The 25,539-nt window shown below is 44.6% G+C and overlaps 1 protein-coding gene across 1 annotated transcript; it reads right to left on the bottom strand.

Moving 5' to 3' along the window:
- Window positions 1-842: 842 nt before the first annotated feature.
- Window positions 843-22,675, bottom strand: gas2l1 (growth arrest-specific 2 like 1). Its single transcript, XM_076099601.1, has 5 exons — window positions 21,429-22,675; window positions 12,180-12,287; window positions 8,302-8,398; window positions 7,071-7,329; window positions 843-5,586 (listed from the first exon to the last, which is right to left on the bottom strand). Exons 1-5 carry the CDS (start codon window positions 22,131-22,133, stop codon window positions 3,525-3,527), a joined length of 3,231 nt encoding a protein of 1,076 aa, XP_075955716.1. The 5' UTR covers window positions 22,134-22,675; the 3' UTR covers window positions 843-3,524.
- Window positions 22,676-25,539: the final 2,864 nt, after the last annotated feature.

Genomic DNA, 25,539 nt, shown 5'->3' on the forward strand with positions numbered 1-25,539 from the left:
TCTCTCAACAATATGTTCGTTCAGCACTTTACAGAAATTGTGGATATTTTTTGAAAGATTTGCTTTCATAAGAAGTTATAGGCTAATTAATGTATCCACTGACCTCTAAGAGTTAATTAACAACATAAATATTAGTTGACGAAATATTAAATGTAACTTGTACAATCACTTGTAACTTGTAATTTGAATACATCATGATAAAAGAGTAACTGAAAGAAGAAAAGTAAATAAAGTGGTATCAGCCTCATCAGTTGCCAGTGTATTCTATGCATAGCTAATGCAGTGTGAATTATGTAATTTGGTGTTTCTAATATTTTGTCAATGCCTTGTATATCACCTACACTGTGTTACAATGGGAGGCGTTTCTTATGTTGTCGGATTAGAAACACAATACTCAACAGCACCACAAACTGCCTCTAAAATGACCATGAAGTTGAATCAACACCAACATTACACACTATAACTTTCAACAATATAGCATGTATTTTAGGACTGCATTAGTTTTAGCTGGGTTATGTTAGTAGGTCAAAAGCAAAACAAATACATTATCTTCTGATTAAATTGGGAGATGATCATTTTAAGGGAAATGTCAGTATTTCCGTTTAGCACATATTCTAAGGGCATTCAATTTTAAAATTGTTTAACTTCAGACTGCAAAATATGCGCATCATCAGATATCAGTTAGCTGAAGAAATGGGATGATTACACACAATATATTACATGTTTTACAACAACAAAAATGAGTACAAAAAAAGTTAGAAAATCACATGATTTCCCCTAAACCCAATCTGTTGGGCACAGTGCTGTGACCAAAGCTCTACATGAAAAAGTGATCAGAGATGTTTCATGAACTTCAGAGGAAGATATTTATTACAAGAACAACTTGACAGCCTTTTCAACTTTTAAAAAAAGTGAAATGTTGCAGTATTGCTATTTCATACATACAAATTCCACAATGTCAAGCAATCTGTACATTTAACTGAAGTTTTAGTGAAAGTAACATTAGCAAACAAGAAATTGTCAAATCGTGAACATTCAGATTTCGCTGATTAGGGATAGAGAGAGTGAGAGAGAGATTCATGAAATTTGCAAAGTTGTGAAAGACAAAAGAGCAGATTATGAGGACAATCATTCTCTGTTGTGATTGATAACCGAATGCTTGAACGAAGACACAGTTCACATAACTGGTCAGTTTTAAACACTAGTTGATCAAAATGCAAATGTCTTACAATAAGCCAAACCCAATTAAAATTTAAAATAATTATAATAAACATCTGTAATACAGGTGAAAGAGATAAAAAGCTCGTACAATACTGAAACATCATACATTATTTCTGACTCTGCATTAAATCATATTACTGTATCTGTATTGTAAAACAGTCCAATTATGTTCAGTTTGTCTGTTTCATACCAGTTTTTAAACGAGCAACATTTCAAATGGATTATGTCTCTTTAAAGTGTACTGTTGAGAAGAACATCTTTAAATGCCCGATGTTTGTTCATCAGTGGGCCCCATTAGATTTCCCTAAACACTTACAGCTCATTTAACAATATTGGAAGACAGATGTCACTTGAGCCCAATGAAACTTAATTTCATAAATAAATAAATTAGACCCACATCACTCCCCTCTTCACTCCAACTCTGTACATATTCTCATGTACACAAATATATGCACATTCTTTTGTTCTAGCCCATTTACTGTGTCAATGCCCTGCACAACGATGTCATCCACAAATGTTGCATTTCTCAAAACCACTGTAAATAACACATCAAAAACAAATGACCACCCACTTCTCTTAAATGACATCAAATTCAACTTTTCCACTTTCAAATATATTTTACAAAGTCCACACCTGTTACATGCCAAAAACAGAAGTACTGTAGCTGGGGGTCTGGCCTCTCAAAGTCTTCACAACTGTGCAAGAGCTTCACAAGAGGACGTTCCAGTTCCAGTATCTATTATTCATGCAATGTTGCACACATTCAGACACTCCAGGTCCTTATTCCTCCATCAAACTTTGCCTTAAAATATCGTTGTCATTGGCTCTAATAAGCACCACGGATCATGGTGTCCTTCTACTTTGAATAAAACATGTCTTTCTTTAACCACTAGATGTCACCATATCGTGTGCTGTGCCTTTGAAATCCATCTGCTTAGTAGGTTATCTGGCTTCTTGTATTTCAAAACAACTAAGGGCAGAGGCAATAAATTATATATCTTAATCATGAATTGTACATCTACACTACGTATAATGTATGATTCAAATTGGCAATGTTCCTCACTTAATTCCACATTTACACTCAAACTCTCCAATTTCCATTATCATAAACCGTTAATGATGGCAATGTAGTGTTACTGAATAAATCGTAATAATGTCGAGCAAAAACATTCAAAAACTAACCTCCGAATACATTTTAAGGCAAAGGGAATCGTCAAGGCATTTCCAACACCAACATTGCATAGCTAAGGCAGCACAGAACTGATTACAGTGAATATGTACATTAAACTATATATTCAATGCCTTTTATATATACAAAATACCCACGTATATTAGTGAGCACATCAAAACGTATTTACACAATCATTCTCCTCAGCCTTTGACTCTTGTACATGTGTAGCATTGTGTTCCAGAGTACAGTTCGGTCGGAGCAGGAGCTCCCAACGTTTCTGTTTCAGTGACAATGACACAAAGTAACACAACCTTCACTGCACCTCTTGTTTTTTACACTTAATCCACTTGAAATTAGAAATAAAGTTAAAATGTTTCACTGCATTAAACATAATCTTAAAAACCTGTAGCACATTAAGCATTTAAAAACCAACACCGACCTCAGTTGTTGTGAAAAGGTGGCGAACATTAATAACAGCAGACGACTGTACAGAGATCGGTAGTGCGTGTAGTGTTCTGAGGAATGATGGGGGTACCTTTGTCTATGTTACCTATTAGTATATTGTGAATGTAAGCATACTGAGTCATATATGAAGACCGCTAATGTGGAGAGACTGAATACATCACAGTCATCGTACCAGTATTTTGACTATCAAGGCAAGCAGAGATACAGTGGCAAACCACAAGAGGGAGCCAATCCATGTGACGAAAGGTTTAGTGTTAACACTGTTTATAGAGCTGCAGCTTTAAATCCCTGGCACTTCACCATGCCGCTCAGCAGGGCCCATGGCAGCACATATGCTCTCTCTTTATCTCTCTGTATCAACCGTGAGCATTTCAGGAGTGTCTTTGAAAAAAAAAAAAAAAAAAAAAAAACATTGGCAAAAACATCCCCATGCACACATTAAAATGACAGTAAAAGTAATATTAAAAACCATTCCTTTGGTAATAAATAATTTGGCTTGAGTGCAACATAAAAGCAATGTGAAGCCCCTGCAGTTTATCAGGGGAGAAGCTAAGCGAAAAAGAACAGAAAGTGTTGGACATGCAATGAAAACAGTCTATAGCCCAGTCTTTTTCTTTTTTTACACAGTAGTCAGAATTCATGACAACAAGTCCCTATTTCATCGGTGCTACATCCAAGCTTCAGTGTCCAGGCTCCCTGACTGTCCAGGGTAGGAGCAGTCTTTGTTGCCCATGGCTGGGCAACGCGGTTGAGGATGGATCATATCTGCGAAGGCCTGGTGCAGGCTTTTGCATGTGGCTGGACGACCAGTAGAGCGCGAGCTCTGAGGGGACAGCGGTGGCGTGTGGCTTGGGGAAAATGTGTCGTGAGCCTGCAGATCTCTGTAGCTGACCGGGGTGGGGATACGTGAGGGGCTGTTTTCAGGCCTGTTGTCAGTGCGAGGCCTCAGTCTGCCTCTCAGTTTGTGCTGTGAGATAGGGGCTACGCTGTCTGCCTTCTTTTGCCCTGTCTTAGTCTGCAGCCCTTCTCCATTGTTGTCCCCGTTGGCCACGGGTGAAGATGGTGGGGGAGATTCAGAGCGGGATTCACTCAGGCTGAAGCACATGGATGAGTTTTCACTGGAGGAATCCTGGAAGGAGCAGTCCTCGGAGGGGGGAAGGGGCACAGGTGATGGACATGCCTCTGGGGGCGGGAGGTCATCACTGCCGTCACCATTTTCTAGGTCGTAAGGTAAGTTTGGCTGGTGATTCCCCAGAGGAACATCTCCTTCAGGCCCTGTGCCCCAGCCAAGCTGACCCTGCTGACCTGTCAGCCCCCCTGTGGGAGGACGACCTCCATGGTCTCCATTCATATTCCTACAGTGGAAAGCAGGTTGTGAGGGGACCTGATTCATAAATCTGTCTGTGTCAACAAGACCGGGCAGGGAAGATGGAGGTTCCTTCTCCTCGATGGAGCTAGAGATGGCCGGGAGCTTCTTGAGACCCCCTCCACGCTCCCTCCAGTGCTCAGGCTCTCCTTGAACAAAGTTGTGTGAACTTCCAAAATTGTGTCCATAAAGTAAATTTAAGGTGTCCTCCGGTGGGAAGTGACGGGGAGTAGTTCTCTTGGATTCCCTGAGGTCAGGCAGAGTTCCAATCTTTGCCCCCACATTCAGTGAGGAGGTGGAGGAGTTAGAGGAGGAATAGGCAGAGTCAGTGACATTAGGATCAATGGGTGCTGACACTAAAGGTACCCCAGCTCCCTGCAGCGTCACTCCTGGGGCTCTACAAGACACTCCTATGGCCTGCTGTGTATTGGCCAGAAACTCAGCCTCAAAGCTGCGATACAGGTCCTGCTCTTTCTGGGGGTCTAGGGTTGGCAGCATCTGGAAGCCGAGGGCCAGTCCTTCCTCTTCGGGCTGCTGGCGCTCAAGGCCAGACCAGCTCCTGTAGTGGCCTCGCCCAGCAGAGCGAGGGCCCTGTGACGTCCGAGGGGCGCGGGCAGCATGATGGTGAGAGTTGCGGGGAGTTGAGTGAGGTGAACGTCGACCTCCCGTGACTGGTGGCAGAAGTCTGCCTTTTCCTATGGAGGGTGAGCGAGGGGCAGGAGGTCTGGGAGTAGTTATAATCTTCTTGCTGGGGCTGCTGTTGTTGTTCTGGACCCCTTTAATAGGTGAGTTAGAGCAAGAGGACGACTGCCTCTTGGTGAACCCACCGCCTATCCTGGGAGAGGATGGGGGCAATTGTTTAACCCGAAGATCCTCTCGTCTGTCTGAAGGTGGGTGCTGAGGGTCTCTGTAGCAGGAAGTGGGTCCCGGGCTGGCATCACTGGGCCGAGTACGGGAAGTTAACTTACTCTGGCTGTGGGAGCGTGGAGCGTGGAGCCTCCTTTGGCCCTCGTTTCCAAGGGAGCGGCCCCTCTCTGTGCGGGAAGTCCGCGATCCATCAGCGGATCCTTGTGGTGGGTTCGGTTTGAGTATTGGAGCCAGAGCAGTACGTTCCCGAGATTGGCTGCGTGCACGGGGCAGTGAGGGACGCAGGGATGGGGTCTGATCTCCAGCTCCAGGCCTCTCAATCACATGCTTCCCCTCCTTGCGATTGACAAGCAGGACTACCTCATCACCAGAGCGTCGTGAGGCACCACCCAGAGAGAACCGTCCTCCTCCTCCTCCTCCTCCCTTAGAGGAGGCTGTTGAGGAGTCACTGTCTCCAGACAGACGTCTCGTCACTGGCAACTTTGTCTCCTTATTCCTGTAGAGAAGAAACAGAGTAAAGTATATTCATAATAAAAGTACAAACATTTGTAGATTTTCGAACTCAACACATAGCACTGTCCTTTCTCAACCAGACACTCCACTGTCCCGCACCATCAGGTTTAACTGTATAATCAGCTCAGAATCTGAATCTAGATCGATTTGATAAGCACAGATTAATAAAGTATGTATTGTAAATTGGACATTTAAATACCCAGTGGAGGGTGTGTTGTTTGTTTGACAAAATCAATAAATAATCCTATAAATGCAGATAAGAATAAAACTGTTGGTCTGTTTCTCAACTTATCTTAATAGAGCATATTGGCCTGTTTTACCCCAAGATTTACTGTATTTCTGTTGTAACTGTAAAGATTAAAAAAACTCTGTATTAAGCTGTTGCCTAGAGTCCATGCATTAAAAAACCTGAAGGTCAATTTTGGAATGACAGCATGCTGCCGTCCTGTGTTTTGAATGTTGGTGGTGAGGTCGTATACAGTTTTGTTATAATTTAGATCACGGGTTGTGCTTTTGATTAGTGTTTATTAACCCAGACTTCTAAAGTCATCCTCAAAAATTTGATTTGTATATATGCAGGCATGCTTACTTGCCTGCATGGAGCCCACCTGTTGACCTACTTCCCTAGTTAGCTGTGAACAGTTGTCTCGGGATAGTTGTCAGATTAGTCCTCATCTAGTCTGGCGCACTTGAAACACGATGCCCCACCCACGCAGGGTTAATAGGAATGAGCTGTTGCCTTGACGTCTGTTCTGAGCCATCGCTCAATACAGAAATGAGCCACACTTTGGCTAGAAGCCAAAGTAAACCACCATTCAGCTCCAAATTGTGTTAAACAATGGCACCTTCACACTGACATATAGGGAAGGTATGTGACCAACCTTTAACCAGCTTCATCGTTTTTTGTCTTTATATCCCATAGAAAGAGCCACTTACAATAGCCTTGACATGCCTCTACTCTGTGATCCCACCAGAGTGGCCGCTACATCAAATGCATATCAGAGAAAATGATGTGTGGTTTAATTTGTCACTGGCTTCATACTATTTTAGACCATCTGTTCACCGTGGCAAGAGAAGAAAGGCTTGAGCTCACAAAAAATCATGGCCATCTTTCGGCAGTCTAATTACTGGATGAAAGTTGAAGAGTGGGGAAAAGGAGAGCTGAGTAAATATGTTTGGTGTCCATGTTGTAGCTACTAGGAAGTGCTGTAGAATGGCTGCGTGAGACGGGTTTATCTTGGCAATGTCACCTGAGATTAGATAAATCTGCTCTGGCCTAATCTGTGGCTTCCTGGCATGTGTGTTTGTTGTGCATATTCCCAAATCTATGTGTGTGTGTGTGTTGTGTCTTTCTGTCTGTCTGGTCATCTGTGTACTGAGCGTGACCTGCCGGGCCAATTGTGAGGGATTAATTTATAATCAAGGTAGCACACTTATCCGCACACTTGCGTAGACACAAACAATCACCTGAGAGGATTAAAGTGGCGGGGTTCTGAGCGGTCTCGTGGCGGCCGTGGGAGTAGAATGCGAGCTGCACTGGAGTCCAGCTCGGTGGGGCCGGACAGGTTCTGAGAGCGGCCGGGCCTGTCAGGAGGTTTGTACGGCGCGATGCCATCATTCCGCCAGTGTGGACCCGGGCTGGTGGAGCGGGAGGAGTGGGCGCTCGAGGACTTGCTGTGGCCTCCCTGACCTTGGCCACTGGCTTTAGCCTGGTGGTAGCGGTGGGCTGTGGAGACAGATTGATAACAAGCGTTAAGACTACCAACCAACATTGTCAGACAGATTCCTGGTGATTGTACAGACAGTACAATCACCAGGAATACAAGAGGTCCATAATATATATCATAGTTAACCACATTAATGTCTTCAAACTCTTAGATAGCAGCAGTAGTTATTGTGTGCTTCCCTGAGCCAGAGATAGATGGACCCTTACTTGTGATATTAGCCAACCAGAGAGATGCTGATGATCCCACCATATAGGGAGAACATTTATAGAACACAAAAGGCATATGTCTGTTATCACTTAATAACTCTATGATCTTCAACATGGCCGCTTGTGGTTAGAAATGTAGCACCAATTATGATTTCAGCTATGGTCAGCTGTCCAGGCCAGACGCTCGGCCCTTGACATCATCACTTCAGCAGCAGCTTGGACCCGCAGATAAGGAGGGATGGTCTCATCCAGCACAGTGTATGAGCACCTATCTCTGTGCTCTGTGCTGCTAACCAAAGTGAGTGTAAACACTGAATGGTTTTGGTTTATAAGAAAAAGAAAAAAAAACGTATTTGTGTCGAGATGAGTTGCTGCACAGATGTGTTGTGGGATCAGGTAGCGAGTGACTTCACATTTTCCATTACAAACTTGCATCATCTTGTAGGCCTAACTTTCCTGGCAGGAAGTAATTTTGGTCAGGTTTCAGCATGAAACGATTTCACAATGTCCAATCAGATGACAGCAAAAATCAGATTGTATGAAATGACAGAATTTAGAATTGGAAGTATGTTTTTGTGTCCATCATGACAAACACTATTCCTCCACATTGCTGACCCTCACAGAGCCTGCTGCGACTCTGAACATAGCACATCCGATGTGAGTCATTTGTTTGTGATCTTAAATGCATTATGAATTATGCAACACAGATAGACAACAATTAAGTTGTTTTCTAAGGGGCCGACGGGCAACGAGAAGGGACCTTACCAAAAGCAGCACAGCGACACGGGTCATGCTTGTCCAAATAGTGCTCTAATGTGTCCCAGCCCCCTCCAACACGCACCATCACATGAGTACGAAGGACCTGTGGCAGGAAAAGAGAAGACAAGGCTTCAATAGATGAACAGAAAGTAACATACACATTCATGCACAAATGAAATGGCTGAACCTTTTGATAAACTGCACTAACACACACACACACACACACACTGCACAAGTCAATAGATATGCAAATTCCACAAGTGGGGCAGCTCGCTGAAGGCTGACCGGTCTTCAATGTTACGTAACATCTAGATGCACCCCTGCCTGTGCCCCTGCCTCTCCCTCCCCCACCCCTCTTTCTCCCACATCACCCCCAGCTGCTGCCATTATGAGGGCTGTTCATTGCCATGCCAACTCACAATTAAGCAGAGTACGGTAGCATAAGAAAGAGCCAAAGTGCTGTGAAAGACACCCCCTTTTTCTGGCCTATCTCATGCCTCTCAGCTGGCTTGCCCGTGTTTTCAGAGGGGAGCGGGGTGAATTAGCATGGTAACTCACCCCTGCTGTCCTCTCTGCTCCTCAGCGTAGACTTCAGTTACCGTGGAGAGGAGCGGAGAGGAGAGGGGGGGGGGGCCTGGATCGTCATAACAGAGGGGGGTTGGTTGGATATGTCACTTCCTACTCTCCTCTGCTCTTTGAAGCACACACATCCACAATATCAGACCGAAGAGCCTCAGACCCTCAAGGCAGAAGCTGCCGTCACTGAAGCAACACAATTTGCCGGATGGGAGAGCCCCAGCGGATGCGTCCCCCTGCCTTGGGTTGTGCACTAGGGTCTGCCAGCCACATGTTTTAAAAGTTGTACCCGCGTCTCAGAGGGCAGGAAGGCAAAGCCACAGTGGTAGATCTGCGTGTGCTTGGCACAGAGTTTTTTTCCACCAAATCACATGCGGCACAGCGCCTCATCTCCTGGTCCCTGGCCGTGGTCAGAGAGAGGCCTGACCCCACCTTCTCTCTCATACAATCCCCGCCAATCCAAGACAAGCCTTTTCATCGGCCTTGCTCCCCTGCGACATCAAATCCGTCAAAGCAGCTGATCTGCTTATCTCGATCAGATCTGACAGTATAAACTGCTTACTTTGAAATGTAACTTTTTCAATACAGCAGATAAACTTTTGCTCTGTCTAAGCAGTTTACAGAAAAGATCTGCTGTTATTTCTCTCTTATCACTTATTGTAGTATTTGCACGACAGTATATTATAATAGACGTGTTGTTGTTGTTGTTGTTGTGACATTACAGACATGGCTTCATATCTCTATTCAATGAATGTGTTCATATTCACTGCGGAGGAGGAGTAGCTGTCATGATAGTAACAGCTACTGGGAATCCAAATAAACAAATACATTTGAGTGTGATAATTGCATGACTATAGAGAGAATGATCGGGGGTCTTAAAATGCGTTAAATCTTTTATTTCATTCTATATCACTTGTTTCCATAACTAACATGCTCATTATGCATTTTGTACTTTGTACACAACTGTGCCGGAGTCTGTTGAGGCTAAATGGACGATTTGGGACCATGTTTCCACTTCAGATCTGTGGCATAGCCGCCTACTTTCCCAACCACTGAAGGGGTATCACAGTGTGCAGAGAGACCCGATACTTGTTTCTATGGCAACAGCGAACAGAGAGGCTTCTTGTCATCATTGCGGGGGCGTGTTGAACCAATTTCTTCTTATATCGCGCTGGTGAGCTAAAAAAAATTAAGCTCATGGTTCATTTCAGCTGTTGTGCCCCTCGACTAAAGGCATCTCCTCCCTCTAGGAAGCGGCCTCCCTGGGGACAAAGGCGCCTTATTAAGTTCATGCGGCCGGTTCGCCCATTTGCTTTCCCCGCCTCATCCCCTCGTTCAGCCTGAGATCCTTGTCAGAGCTTTGGCAGCTGAATAGGGGTTTACTGGCTGTTAAACCGTCTGCCCAGCTTCCTCCCCTCAGAAGAATAAGGGAAGTGTGTTGGCCGCACTTGTAGCTGCTCGGGCATATGTGTGATCACTGTCATCCCTTAGTGAGGAATCAGGAGAGGGCGGAGACAGGGTGATGAGAGCTAATCTGACAAGTCAAAGGCTCTCAGACACACACACACACTCACTCACACGCACACTCACACCGCAAACAGGCACATGTAAACACATGATCTATCCCATTAAAATGGCTGTTCCAACAGGCAAACATGAGCTTCTATTTGTCAAACATCTTAGGGACTGTTGTAAAATCATAAGAAGGGAGGAGAGGTTATGTATCATTCATTTTGCTGAAGGGAGGGAGGTCTTTTATTTTTTTCCCATTACAAATTTATTCTTCAGCCTTCTCTCACAGGATTACTTTAGCAGCCTTTAATGATGGCTTTAGTGCGTCTAATCGCACATAATTGTGCATTTGTGACATGAAATAAAAATGACAAAAAAAAATGACAGACGACCACTTTAGTGTGCTTTCATAACAGAAAGCAGAATACATGTTACATAGTCTTTAGAAAATTGAGAGATGTTTCTATGTTTGCCACGGCTAATGTGTGCGTTGGTTATTATTCCATTGATATATGTTATTGTATTCTAAAATTCTTCATCTAAACCTTTAGTTATTTGTGTTAAAACGATTCGTCAGCAATATAGAAAGCCAAAAGAAAATATTAAAAAACGCTGGGGAGGGTCTTGCATTTTTTTTAAAGTGAAATTTAAGATTGAACTTCAAAATGATTCTACAGTCCCTTACAGTTAGTCCAACTTAAGTCAATACACACAACACATTTGAATAATGTAGAAAATACTATTTCCCAGATAGAGGTGCATGTGCCAAACATTACTCCACGTAGTGTATTTCACATCTCCCCGTCTGGACCAAGCGGTGCCGCTAACATTGACGTATTATTGACATTTAAGACCTTTAATAGGTCAGCGAGTCATTAACTCACATTAATCTGGCTGGGGTGCATTTTCGGTAAGTGAAACCAAATCGATCCCTGGTACTTCCTGCCCAGTCCTGTGAGGCCTGAAGCAGGTTCAGTGGCGGCTCTTAAACTGAAACTGAGACAAACAGTCCAGCAGAAACAGGCTACAGCCAAGATAAGGGCCAACACAGGAAGTGACCTAATGCTCTAATTGTGTCTCAGTGGAGAAAAAAAAAGTACAGTCCTGGGAGTGGGCCACTTTGTAAACACTCATGTGAGAGATAGGAGTCACAATGCCGTTACATACACGGTTCTCTGGGCTTTGATGCAGCCAAGCAGCTGAGGGGTTTATCTGTTGCTGCATAACCCGGCTCTCCTTCAAACAACACATGATGCCATATGCCAACACCGTATGGTTCCATGCAATTACTGCAGGCCTCACAGTCTTCTGTGCAAAGTGCCAAATAGGCTTCTATATATTCAACTGGACATGTGCAGTAGTGTAAAAGGAATAATTCAGGTTCAGTACAACTCCTAAAATAAGATCGAAGTTGTAATAAACTAGAAACAAACTTCAAATACAAGTGACCTGACAGTGTACATGAACTTATGTTTTACTCTTAGATTTGGTATTATTTATACCTCCAGTAATGTTAAGTTGCTTAATCAAAGTTTCATGTTCAGTTTTAGTTTCATGAAATTAACTAAAAGTTTTAAAGGCCGGAAGTTGGTTAATGAAAGCCGTTCGCGTTTTCGTTTGTGCTTGATATTCAACACATCCATGCATTTGATCAAACATCTTGAATTCCACTGACAATACAATGCTCAATTATTTTCCCGTCTTCCTTAATCTATAAACATAAATAGTGAAAAAACAAAGACATGTCTGGTGGCTCACAGTCACAGATAATTCTGTTTGTGGAGGTGAGGGCCTACCCTTATGAAGATCAATGCACTGGAGTCTCCCACTTTGTACTTCCCCTCCGACACCTTGACCATGGGAAACTGAGCTGGACAGGAACACCGGCCCAGAATCTCACGCACCTGAGGAGAACAAAACAAAAGCAGCTGAAACATCCGCAGCGGACAAACGTGACACACACAAACACACATGAGGGGAACCTGACGGTGATCCTTTCCTGCTCTTCAGGTCAGTGCCCGTACATGACCTCACGTTTAGTCACATATATCTGCACAGTGACCAAAGCGCCGCTGGTTCTGAGCGCTTATGTGTCAACAACACAATGATTCTGGTTTATGGTGTGAGGAATGAGCAGTCTTGGCTTCCTGAGTATATGAGGGCGTTGAGTGTGGATTGTTTGTGCGTCATCGTCCTGCCAACTTTTTTCTCCAGCACCCACTGGGTGATAGGGTTCCCCGCCCTGCTCTCTCACCACATTAAAAGCCCTGCCTCATCTCATCCCTCCAGAACATTTTGGTGGTTTAGTTCACCCCAAAGTGTCACAAAAGCACCAAAAACCTCTCGACTGGATTACTGCAACAGCATCCTGTACGGCTCACCCACTGAAATCATCAATAAACTACAATACATCCAGAACTCTGCTGCCCGTCTGCTCTCCCACTCCCGCACCAGAGACCACATCACCCCAGTCCTTCAAAACCTCCACTGGCTCCCCATACAGCAAAGAACCCAGTTCAAGATTCTCCTCATCACTTACAAAGCCCTCCACAACCTCGCCCCTTCATACCTTCCAGACCTCCTGCACCGTCACACTCCCAACCGCAACCTCAGATCCGCCGACGCCAACCTCCTTACCCCCCCTACTCTGTCCAAGCATCGGACCTGGGGGGACAGGGCCTTCTCTGTTGCTGCCCCCTCCCTCTGGAACTCCCTGCCCCAACACCTCAGACATTCTCCGTCACTCGCCACCTTCAAAACTGCACTTAAAACTCACCTATTCAAATCTGCTTTTAACCTCTAAAGTCAGTCATGTATGTTTTCTTTCTCTTCGTGTTTATTTTTCTTACTGTTATGTTGTAGATTTTGTTTTTACTATAAATGCTTTTATTGTTTCTGTTTTTACCATGTAAAGTGTCTTTGAGTGCCTTTTAAAGCGCTATATAAATAAAATGTATTATTATTATTATTATTATTAAAATACATATGTGGAAAATGCTAATGAATGCTCTCCCTCTCTGCCTCTCTGGGCTGTCACATGACATTGTTTTCGGGTTGTGACATCATGAACCGAGGAGCGAAAGACTGGTGGTGGTGGTGGTGGTGATGTCAGCAGCAGGCCTGTGCTGCCAGCTGCGTTTTCAATCGAAGGAGTCAAAGCCAGTGCCCTTGCTGTGGTTGGGGGTGCTTATTAGGCACAGACACGACTGCAGGGTGGGGCGAGATCCGCCTGTGTTGCACAGGCCTGGGCTCTCGCAGGATTGGACAACTTTGATGTTTTTCTTGGCGTCTTTGACAGACAAAGGCGTATGCGCACTTGTCGACCAGGAGGCAGAGAAAGAAAAGCCGCAGAGTGGACCGAGGCAAGCAGAGGGAGAGAAGAGGAATAAGTGCTCCATGATTGTGCATGCAGGGGCGGCCATTACCAAGGGCAGGAGAGTATTTAATTGATATTTAAGTGATCAAATGACGTGTTAAGAGGAAAATGTCAGGTTGTGAGCTCCCACCCTTTGGCTGTTTACAGTAGCTTTCATGCTGTGTACAGGGCTGATGGGATGCAGTGTGTGTGTGTGTGTGTGTGTGTGTGTGTGTGTGTGTGTGTGTGTGTGCGTGTATGAGCACCTACATTATGGTGTATTCGGTAGATTAAGGAGGCACCTTGTTATTTTCCTCACACAGCACCCCTCATTCTTTCCTATGCTGATGAAAGAGGGTGGGATCAGCGCTAAGCCTCAGCACCTCACCTGCTTCTGTCTTTTCTCTCTCTCATCGGCTTTGTTGTCTTTCCGACTGTATTCTCAGCCCATGCACTCGCTGACCAGCACTATATTTGTCTTTGCTTCCTTTGTTTTGCTTACATCTCTACATCAGCTTGTTCCCTCTCTTTCTCTCCGCTCTGTCACTCCGTCTTTCATTCTTTCAGTAGGTGGACGAGCTCTGTTTGGAAAAACCCCAGACAGTGACTTAATGGAAAGATTGCTATGGCAACAGACACACACACACACACACACACACACACACATAGCCTTACCCTTCCCTTTTTAACTGTTTTTCTTCATTCTAGCTATAGTAAAGCCTTTCTCTCGCTCCCAAAACCTCCCCAGAGCTGTTCAGCTGAGGTCATGCATTTTCCTCCAGAGGGAAGGTGGAGGACTCGCACACTGTGTCTTGTACGTAACACTGAGCCGGATACACTGAGCCGGATACACAGTCCAACCATGACGGCTTTTAATAATAACCTAATCAATAGCAGGCCTGGCATTTGAAATATTTACTCTGTGGAGCCTTAAGACATGAAATGTGTGCACTTCCCATGTCTTCACTGTGTCAACAATGGATTCAAACAGACACACTGAAACCAAAACACACACAGACACGCACACAGACACACACACCGGAATGAGATAGAAGGGGAGGAGGGAGACAAGGTCACGCAGGAAACATGCGGAAGTGGAGCTGGAACACTGCGACGAAAAAACTGAAAGATGAATTATGGATGCAGGCTCGTCACATCAGGGACGCTCTCAGCGAGAGCTGCAGATGTTTGTGAAGGAAAAGAAAAGCGATTGAACAATCCACAGCACTCCCCTATTGTGAGAATCTGCTGTATCTCTCTTCAGATAGGAATGCAGAGATGTTTTCGAGCGGAGAGAGAAACACCGTCATTGTGAAGAGACCGCTGCGACCTTGCCTTTGAATTGAGCAGCTGTGTTTGCCTCAAAGCAGTTTAATGTAGAGAACATACACAGTGCATATCGCTTTAAATATCCCAGCGCTCAGATCATGCACTATCTGCTCAGTGTGAGTCAATAATCTCTTCATTCCTTTCCTTCCTGACCTGCCAACATCTGAAGGGCCATCCGAGACTGAGGGCTGAGCAAACCCTGGGGATGAAGAGAGGAAATGGGAGGGGGAGATCAAGATGTTTTGGTTGTATTCCTCATTTTCTTTACTGATTTGAGATGTGGCCTGACATGCTACACTAAGACTGTATATACTGTAGCGTGACATAAAATGGTAGAACAAAGGAATGCACAAGGTTGCCAACACTGTCCTACTCTACATTTACTGAGGTTATTTAGTGAATACACATAATATAGTTCTGGTTTTGTTTTCAGACCGGGGTCCACATTTTATCAGTGTACTCTGAGAAGCCGCACAGCCGTTTGAATACAGTCTGTTCTCCTCGTGAGTCAACACACAACGTACAGCCACGCGCTTTGCTCCAGTGCAGTCATCAAACATAGGTGTGTTGGCCTGCTGCAACTGGTTCCTTTTATGATTGCTATGCAAAGGGGATAATTGCAGCCAAAACGTCAACAATAAAAAAGTGAACATTACAACTCACTCCACGGGAATTTACACAAGGGTGTTTCCAGGATTTGACTTCCTGAGAGACGACTGTAGATTGGAATACGTTGTCTTTTCAAAAGGTGGAGGAAATTGGGAGGATTAAAAGACGGCTAACCGTGTGGAACGCACAAGATTCTTCTCTTAGCTTATCCTGTTACCTTGAGGATCTCCTGACATGACTGGAAACTTCCCAAGATAACACAACCTCACCTTTAGATAAGCACAGAGAGACAAGAAAACACTGCGGGTGCCTACTTGGTAGGAGGGAGAGGTTTTGAACCTGAGGGGTTATTGCTTCACCACCCACTGTAAGCATTCCTAAAGCCTGTGAACACAAAACTGAAAAACAGCTACATGTCAGACTCTATCCTCCTATTAAACCACCGTCCTGCATAAACGACTCCTCCGTGGACGACCACGCAACATCTCATAAACATGGAACAACCTCCATTGTAAAAAATGATCTCTTTAAACAACCTGGGGGGTGCAGGGAGCTGATAAAGGACTGAATTAATGCTGAGTATGTTGGACCTGTAGTCTGAGGGAACAATCTGGAGAGCTCATGAACACATGTGTTAGCATGCTGGTTCAACAGGCCACACCAGCAGAGATGAGATGGAGAAACAGAGTTGGTTAAACGCCTCAGGATCAGGTGTGTCAGTTAATGCCAGTAACAATTTTCACAGCGAGAATGAGCCGAATAATATACCAAAGAAGAACCAATTACGGCAATAGTTCAACATTCTGGGAAATACACTTTTTTTCCTGGCTGAGAGTTAGATGAGAAGATCGATCCCACTTTTGTATCCGTCCATTAAATGTAAGGATAGTCAGCTTAGCTTAGCACAAAGACAGGAAACAGAGGAGACAGCCAGTCTGGCTCTGTCCGAAGGTTAAAATAAATCCACCTGCCAGAAAATCGACAGCATATTTACCATACAGACACCAGTAAGCAAATAAGCATATGATACTATTCCATCTGTTACATAAATAACTACACCATGCCTTTATGTTACGACCTGTGATGTGTGTTTGATCAGGGAGAAATCTAATCATACTGGCTCCAGGGCAGGCCTCATCCACCGCTTCAAGGAAAACATTCATGAAAATCGATGCCTGTCTGCTGGCCACATGACAAACTGCCCATTGGGATGCTGGGAGAATATATAAATCGAATGGACATCAAGTGCTGCAAGGCGAATAACTCTATCTGCTTCAGTCAGACAGCGGCGTAATCACCCAGCGCAGGACGTTAAAGCATCTATGTCATTTGTCGGTTTGTTTTGATGAGGAGGCTCAGCACCTCTCCTCGAGACAGCTGAGTTTAAAGGGATGGACGTCCTTCGCTTTTCTCATCCTGACAGTCTCCACCTGAGACCAGCATGACGAGGCTGCAGGCAATGAACAGACTACTCACACAGACAGAAGCCTATTCGGATGAACGGCCAATTAAATGATAATCATGCAAACAATCCAGGAACAGCATCAAGCGCAAGGCAATAAAGACAAACAGCGGGCGGAGTGCAGAGTCAGCTGTTTCCACACGCACACTGCTGCATGGAAAATAGTGAGGAGGAGTGGAGTCTGGTCTGTACTCTCACTGTGCAAAGTCTAGAGGTTAAACAAAAACAACCTTTCAAATACCAAACCCCTAAAAACATGAGTGCATGTGACACGGGAGGGAGAAACACTGAAGGATGCCACGCTCTCTCAGCAAAGCGTACGAGTGTGACCCAATGCAAAGCATGACCTACTTTTCTCTTTCACTCTAGCTCCCCTCTGTACTGTAGCTCTCCCTCCCAGAGCAACATCCATTCCAGTCAGGTTTAACAGAGTGTACACTGAAGTCACTCTAGGCACACTATCTGCTGTCTACTCCCCTTTTTTTATTCCCTGAATGCATGAATTGGACCATAAGGTTAATGGAGCAGACTGTCCATATCGGCATAATACACACATGTTCTCTCTGTATTACTCCTCCCCCCCCCCCCCCCCCCCCCCCCCCTTTGCTCTGCTGGTGTCTCCATCCAAAGTCTTTGATTGAGACGCCAGCCTTTGATTGCCTCGCTGTCAACAGTGGCAGTCTATTCACATCACCCCGTCAATGCCACCAACAAGACATACTGTTGTGCTCTTTGCTTTATCATCTCTGTCGGAGACGGGGGTGGGGGATGGGAATCGCACATATATGAACTAAACAAGGGTTGAATGTTGAAGCCTGGGGTGAATAAGACATGAACCAGTTTAAATGACTGAGCACGAAGAAGGAAAGATGTGCATGAAGGAAGGCTGTGAAGGGCTGTTGTTTATGCGCTCAAATATTGTGTTGTATAGATGGCTATGCCTGCAGTGAACTTGTGAACAATTAGAGGGCGCATTAAGGGGTCAGTAAATGTTATTTAAATTATTACATGTATGTCACTTCACATAGTTCTGTATGTGCCCAGGGCCTAATGGCAAGACCTAGAAAACATAGAAAAAGGTGTTTCTTTACAGTTCCAATCGAAGTCGCTGTCATAATCCCTATGTAGCGGTGATATGATAGAAAATCCCCTAATGCACAGGATACACTTCATGTGTACATATAGCGATGTGAACCAGCTGCTGTCTGTACCTACTACTGAGAAAATATAACATCTCCAGGAGTGGGGGAAAAAAAACATTTGTCACTGACTCAAACTTTGATGAAGGAAATGAGACACCGGTCACTTCCTCAACTTTAGAGCGGAAAACCGTCCCACAGTGATATGAGTAATAACACGCGTAGTGGCGGATGAGTGGGAGAGAGACACAGTGGTGGTGAGTGTTTACATGAGTGTTGTTTCGATAGACGACAGCTTCCTTAAGATGGTCGTTGACACATCAAATGTTAGCATTAAAGCTAGGGTGGGTCATTTTCCTCATCTTCTTTGTTTGTTGAAGTTCTCGTTACATCCCGAAAGCCATCCATGAATGAAATGCTTCAAAGATAACCTGCGGCTGTCACGGGAATGTAATAAGCCCGTCCAGTTATTTAATTTGTGTCTACCTACCTGTCTACCTGCGCGCACTCTGCCCGCGCACTCATTGCGCGTCGTCTTCCATAAACTGCTGACTTAACAGCTGTGAGTACTAATGTTCGTTGTTTACGTTCATAATAATACTTTTGGTGGAGGCCTAATGAGACGGGCTGTCAGTGTTGCCCGCTTCGGGACTTTCTTGCTAGATTCTGCAACTGTTGGCGCTGGTTCTGCGAGCTACTTTCATCGGAAAAGAGTTTTTAGGTTGGATCATTTTTTTAATCTAGTGTACGTTTCTAAGCATTAACGACCCTGTAATGTGTAATGAGGACAAAATTATAACTTAGAATATATGGTGAGACATTTTAGTGTGATTATTGAATAGGCAGATGTCCTTCAAAGGGACTACTTAAAGTAATCCTGTAAACCGACTGTTACTCTACACGCGTTAGACTAATGACCTGTAATCCTATTATCGCTACACTTTTATTGTCTTAGTTCAACTCAACAAGATTAGTTTGATCATCCAATAACCACACAACGTATAGAAGAATACACAGGAGCCAAATGTACAAACCTCATTGAGAAGCAGTCGGCTGCACAAGAACGGCAAACGTTTTAAAGATAGTACATGTCTCTTAAATGACTGTGTTCATGCATACGCTGCACAGCTCACATGTTCTGCTTGAGGTTTAATTGGATCGGGGCATTGTGGAGGCGCGACACAGCTAATTACAACGTCCTGAGCTCACGTACAGACGTTCAGAGACAACACGATGACTAAATGTAATCTGCACATTTGTAGCATTTCTGTTTGCACGAGAATCTGAGGCTGCTGTGCACGTCTCTGTGGGTGCTAATGGTCTGGTAATTAATTGATGACATTTCATCAGTAACAGCAGTTCATGAATGAATTGTGTATTTAAAAAAAAGAAAATCTGATTTAAAATTTTGTTATGAATAGTGGCTCAATAAAAACAATTTCCACAGAGAAAAATCAGTAAATGATAATGAAAACAAAAGAGCCAAACCATCCTGTGAAACACAACCCATCTTGGACGATGCAGGAAAGTCTTGACTTGACTGAGGGCAGCGGAGACACACACAGTCTGGTGTCACAGCTGTGGACCGATGAAACTAAGCCCTTTAACTTTCTTCCTCTCCCTCCCTGTCAGACACTAATGTCGGCCAGAGATGAGGTTTCCAGTAATACCGAGACACTAATCTCCTGCAAGACACAAATACAAAGAAAAGTATTCTGCAGGATAAACTTGTGACTGGTGTTACGGAGGACAGGGAGGCACAATGCCCTGCAGCAAGAACTGAGCGGCCGGCAGACAAATGACTGTATTTAAAGAAAAATGTGGATTTAATGTTGATTGTTTTAAAATAAAATAAATACAGTCCAGAAAATGAAGAGCTATCTATTGGATATATGTCTGGGCCTCAAAAAGAGAAATGCTGAAGCCGTTAGACAAGATGTGTTGGTACTGTGGTGCTCTGCTACTATTTTCATATTGCAGCCGCTCATCTTTGAACCCCTGTGGTTTCTCGTTTGAAGAGCCTCATGTTGCTGATGTGGGCTGTTCTGCACAGTGTACATGCATGCAATATTCTAAGGTTGACAGGGAGGTGGAGCTTTCATTGACTGGGACCACCACTTCTCAAATCAGTCAAGTCAAATGTGTCTGTTGGGCACCGTCGGGCTGCTGATGGATGTGTCAGTGCGGATGTCAGACGGGGGAAAGACGGTCATACGCTCTGCAGCTTTCACTGCGATCTTTTTGTCCTGAACATGCAGTCGGCTTGTTTAATCCTCATACGCCGAGTGAGAGTTTGCGGACTCAGACAGTCTGGACGTCCTCCTCCACATGCTCTCCTATTTCTGTCCGTGGAGGTCACACTGGAGCCGCTCTGCTCTGCTGCCTGACCAGCATGAGTGTGACTGTCTCCCCCCTCCTCCCTCACATCTTTGGTGCCAAAGACGGACATTGTTCTCTTCATCGACATGAAACTATCAATGCCCCCCCCCCCACAAACCATGCAGATGCTCCCGCTGGTCCGTCTGTCTGCTCATTAGCTTTGCCCCTAACAAGACCTTTGCCTCTCTAATGTGCTCGTGTCAGGCAGGCCCTCACAAAGGTCAGACAGTTCAACCGGGACAAGTGACGAGAGTCGATGGTTTGGACTCCACAGGACAGGAAATGTATTAGAACCAAACTGTAGTGTTGGTAAAGAAGCAGCAGGAGCAGTGATTCACAATGATCCACACCTGCAGGATATTAATCATTCCTCACACACTCACACTACTGGGAATGTATGAGGCGCTTGCATGCTTCATAGCACTGACGTGATATTTTCAGAGATGGTGCTTGACTTTTGACACCTTTCTGTGTTTCACTGTGGGAGAGAATGGTCTTCTATCGGCTGCTTCTTGCTGTTTAGCGCCACACAACTAAACACTGGATGATATTCACTTGTGATCAAAGCCTGCGGTCCATCTATACGCCACGTGTTGTGAGCAGTGAGGATTCAATTATGTGAAGTTTGAGCTGCCAGATCATGATGATGACTAGCATGAATCATAATGCAGTTGTGATTAATTTTATGGAGTCAACTGCTTATTCAGGGTAATTAATAATGAGATCACTAATAGACAGAGGATTGCGTTTTTTTTTTATCTTTTCAACTCACCAATTCATCCAGATTTCGCATGTCACATAAAACTCTCTTCTGCGGCCAGATGAACGGCTCTGGATCAGGCTCCTCTTCTTCATCCTCCACGCTGTGACTGCTCTCCTTCCGACTGAAGCACCTGCCGGGCGGGCTCTGCTCAGCTGGCTCCCCAGCATCGACCCGCAGGCTCTCCTGGTCCCGGATCTCCTCCTCGATCTCCTCCTCGAGCTGGATCAGCATGGGGGCCAACATGCCGAACTTGGACCCGCGTCGCGCGACCTCAAGGAGACACAGAACAAAATTCTTCTCGTTGCACCTCTCCACCAAGTCGTTGGTCTCGAACATGAGGACGTCCTTGATCCAGAGCTCCTGCCTGCACCAGCTGATGAAGTTGGACACGTTATCCCGCGCCACGAACGAGCCGGCGACGACGTTGCGTGACTGGGACACGACATCTTTGGATGGCACCTGCATGGACTGTGCAGCCTCCGGGTACTCCAGCTGGAAGTCCTGCGCGGCGCGGTTCACGTTGTTGGCGTGCCGACACAGGGCACAGCCCGTCCCCAGCCCATCCATAAAGGTGTCCGCAGTGACATCCAGGTCGTAGAGGGTGTTCAGCCATTCAGCCAGATCCTCCTTCATGGCGTACAGGTATTCCTCGCTGGATTTAAAAGGCCGGATACTCTTGGAGGCGGAGGACTGGATGTTGCTCTGATCAGCCATATTGTCTGGTTATGTAGCCTACCGATAAAGTCTACTTGATGATTCCCGATTGTCTCATTGCACAACCGTGCGCTGAAGCCTCGCCCGCAAAATGAAGCGAAATAACCGTGTTGACGCACCCATGCCGATTCGCATGTGTGGTTTTCTTACGGGAGCTCCTTGAAAGCAGGCTTTGTGTTGTCAGAGGCATATCGGGACGAGGTCTAGCCGTGGCGCATGGATGCGTTTTCCGGATGTCTCTGCGAAACCTGTTCCCTCTGAAGAGCGCATCGCCGGGTCCCGACGTGAGAGGGGGAGAGCGCTGCGGTCCGGGACGCCCTTTACACACCCATGATGCGACGGGGCCCCGTTAATCCACCCGGTGGCCGGCGGGTCTTCTCGCCCACAGAAATCCACGTGTCACCATGCCTGTGCGTCCAAAGGGCGGTCAGTCGGCTCCTCGTCGATGAAATCACGACCACTGAGCGGCACTGAGTCCACGGCTCGTCTCCCCTGCAGATAGGCCCGCCTCTTGCACTGAATATGTTGACCTGCTGTAGCTTAGACCAGCAGAGCGACTCTCTGTGGCACATCCCATTATGAGGGATCAACGCTCGGCAGAGGAGGAAAACTTAACCCCATGATCACCAACTCTGCGTACGCACTCTTTAAAGCACAAGTTCTGTATATAGTGCTGGATTCATCTATAACAATGCATATTATCATCAATACTCATTTGTCTGAATCTAAACATTAATTACAGCTGCCAAATACATGTATAAGAGTAAAACGTCCTATCTATCTACTCCTATAGTGTCAGGGGTAGGCTGTTTATTGAACTTTGGTACTTTTTCATTCATTTTACTTCAGTTCATGATGGTGTTGCACAGTGTTAGAACTGTTTCACTCTGTAAAAATGTATTTGTATGTGTTTTCATTTGTTGAACACATTATCAGGCTTCTTGCAGTATCTCAATAATGAAGCCTCTGTGTGGTCTCTTTACCAAATAGCCTAAGGTCAATAAAGCTAACATCTCAGCATCACAAGACGCAAACTCTGCCTAGTACAAGAAATTCCCTTCTAACAGTATAATCTTATACATGATCACAGCATGTGATTTGTCGGTTAACCTTTAATGACTTTGTCTTAGCCTCTTGTATGTTTGTAATGAATGTGTTAGAAGTTTGAAGGAGGCACTGCACAAGTTAAAGACGCCCCAACTGGAGAGGAGAGAGCAGGTAAACCCTGGAACAGCATGAGATTGGGAATTGTTATGAGAGATAGTGAGAGAGATGCAGTAGAAGGACAGTGTCATCCAGTCTAGTCAGACAAGCACAAGACAAAGAAGCCAATTCAATATGATCTTCTGTGTGCACGTCAGAAAATGTGTGTACTTATGTCACATATTGCACAAGATAACAAGGTTGCTGTTATTGCTACTTTAGTTTAGCGTTAACTTTGGAAAACGTGTTTGATTTCTCTACTTCTTCTCTATTATCTCAAAAATATCAAAGGCTGGAATGAGAATGCAAGACCAGACATTCCTGTACTAACGGTTTTACGGCTCAAGGTTTGAAACTAGGTTCACACTTTGGTGAACAGACCTGATTTTCAGGTTTTAATGGCAGGTTACGCTTCAGAAAAACGTCAGGGAAACTTGCTCGGGGATCTAAAGACACCGTCTGTAATCAAAGTGTAAACAAATGGGTCGCCTTACAGCCAGAACTCAAAGCACATGATTAGAAACTACTTTGGATCCTGGGGGGGGGGGGGGGTCTTTCAATTCAAACTTTACTCAAGTTTTGAATGTTTTACGACACCGCTGAAAACTTGTTTACCTATATGTGCCCTTATTCTGAAAGTTGTTGAGACGTACAGCACCCCTTATTGTTTTTAATCTAATACTTCAACTCTTCAATTGTATGTAAATATATCTGAAAACTTCTGACTGGGCCTTTCAAAGTCTTTTCCATCTCATTTGGAATTTCCTCTTTGACAATCTATTGAAGCAGCTCATACTCTCTAAACGTGTGCTTGTTTGAATTCAAGTGAAGCCCCTCCGCCAAGAAGGAGGTCTTGTTTTTATTTAAAAAGAGGGATGTGTCTGTTTAAGAAAGAGAGGGAGAGAGTAAGAAAGGAAGGGAGGGGGCGGAAGAGAGAGAGGGAGGGGGGGGGGGGGGGGGGGGGGGGTGATGAGATCATTTTCTGGGCCTGGATGAATCAGCTTTTCTGTCAGTAAAGAGAAAAAGAAATAGAGTGAGAGAGAAGAATCCAGCACTCTATTAATCCACACGAACAGCCGTCCACAGTGAACGGGAAGTACTCTAAGATGTCAGCTGTAGGTTTTTCCAGAGGGATCATTTAGAGGGCTGTAAATAAAAAATACAAAAACACAGACGTGAGACATCTTCTAATGTACAAAGCTGTGAGCTGTTGGTCAGTGTGTTTCATCAGCTTTTTATAGTGAAGAAAAAGTTGTTCGGTAACTTTAAATAGAAGATACTGCAAACGTGCAACATACTCTCACCACTTTCTTTAGACAGAATCCTACCGGCAGGATTATCTAGTGGTAACCCAATAGGTGTATGAAAAGAAACATCGGAGGATAGTTTTAATGGCCATATGTCTATCAGATGTAAAAAATGTAATGTGCCAAAGATACACATCTGTGATTAATAACAGCACTTAAATCAACTTGATTGCCTTTTAGAGAATGCTGCTGAATAAAATTAAAAAAAAATACAGCAATGAGGCCAAAGCCTAACGGCAGTCAAGATGGGACACTTTGAGTAAAGTTAAACAAAAACAGGCAGAGGAAAGGAAATAAGGAAAAAATTAAGAGGTATTTTTCTCTGGTTTAGATTTGATACCGGCATTAAAATCAGCTCCTTGTGTTTCGTGTCTTTGGTTGTCGGTTTACAATAGTATTGCCGTTTATTGGAGCATTAAGTCATGGAAAGCAAAATAAGTTAGTTTCTGTTAAGACAGTAACTTAAATGTTAAGGTTAAAATTAAATTAAATCAGTGATAAGAAAAGGCTTGAGGCCCTGCAACATACTCTGACTGACCTGACTACTGTTGTTTAGTCAGGTCAGTCATGTTTTAACAAGTAGGTGTAGTTAATGCAAAGCACCAGAAACCAGCCCGTACATCTATGTCACAACTGCAGCACTCAAGTTTCAGTTCAAACTGCTCCAGCTATTGGCAACCAAAGTAACAGCAGCAGCCAGTTAGACCTGCAGATGTGCTCCATCTACAGACAAGGAACGTAGAATAAAACAAAATGTGAAGCATTACTTTGGGTATTAAACCGTCAGCCGATGCACTCAAAAAAATATTACCCTCAAGTGTTCTTCGGGATATGGTTATAGGAAATACACAAATCATTTTTCAGGTTTCTCAATATAAGTCTATGACCGTGTGGGG

Source organism: Anarhichas minor, unplaced genomic scaffold (genome assembly GCF_050575085.1).
Source record: "Anarhichas minor isolate MPS153535 unplaced genomic scaffold, ASM5057508v1 ptg000025l, whole genome shotgun sequence".
NCBI classification, from domain to species: domain Eukaryota; kingdom Metazoa; phylum Chordata; class Actinopteri; order Perciformes; family Anarhichadidae; genus Anarhichas; species Anarhichas minor.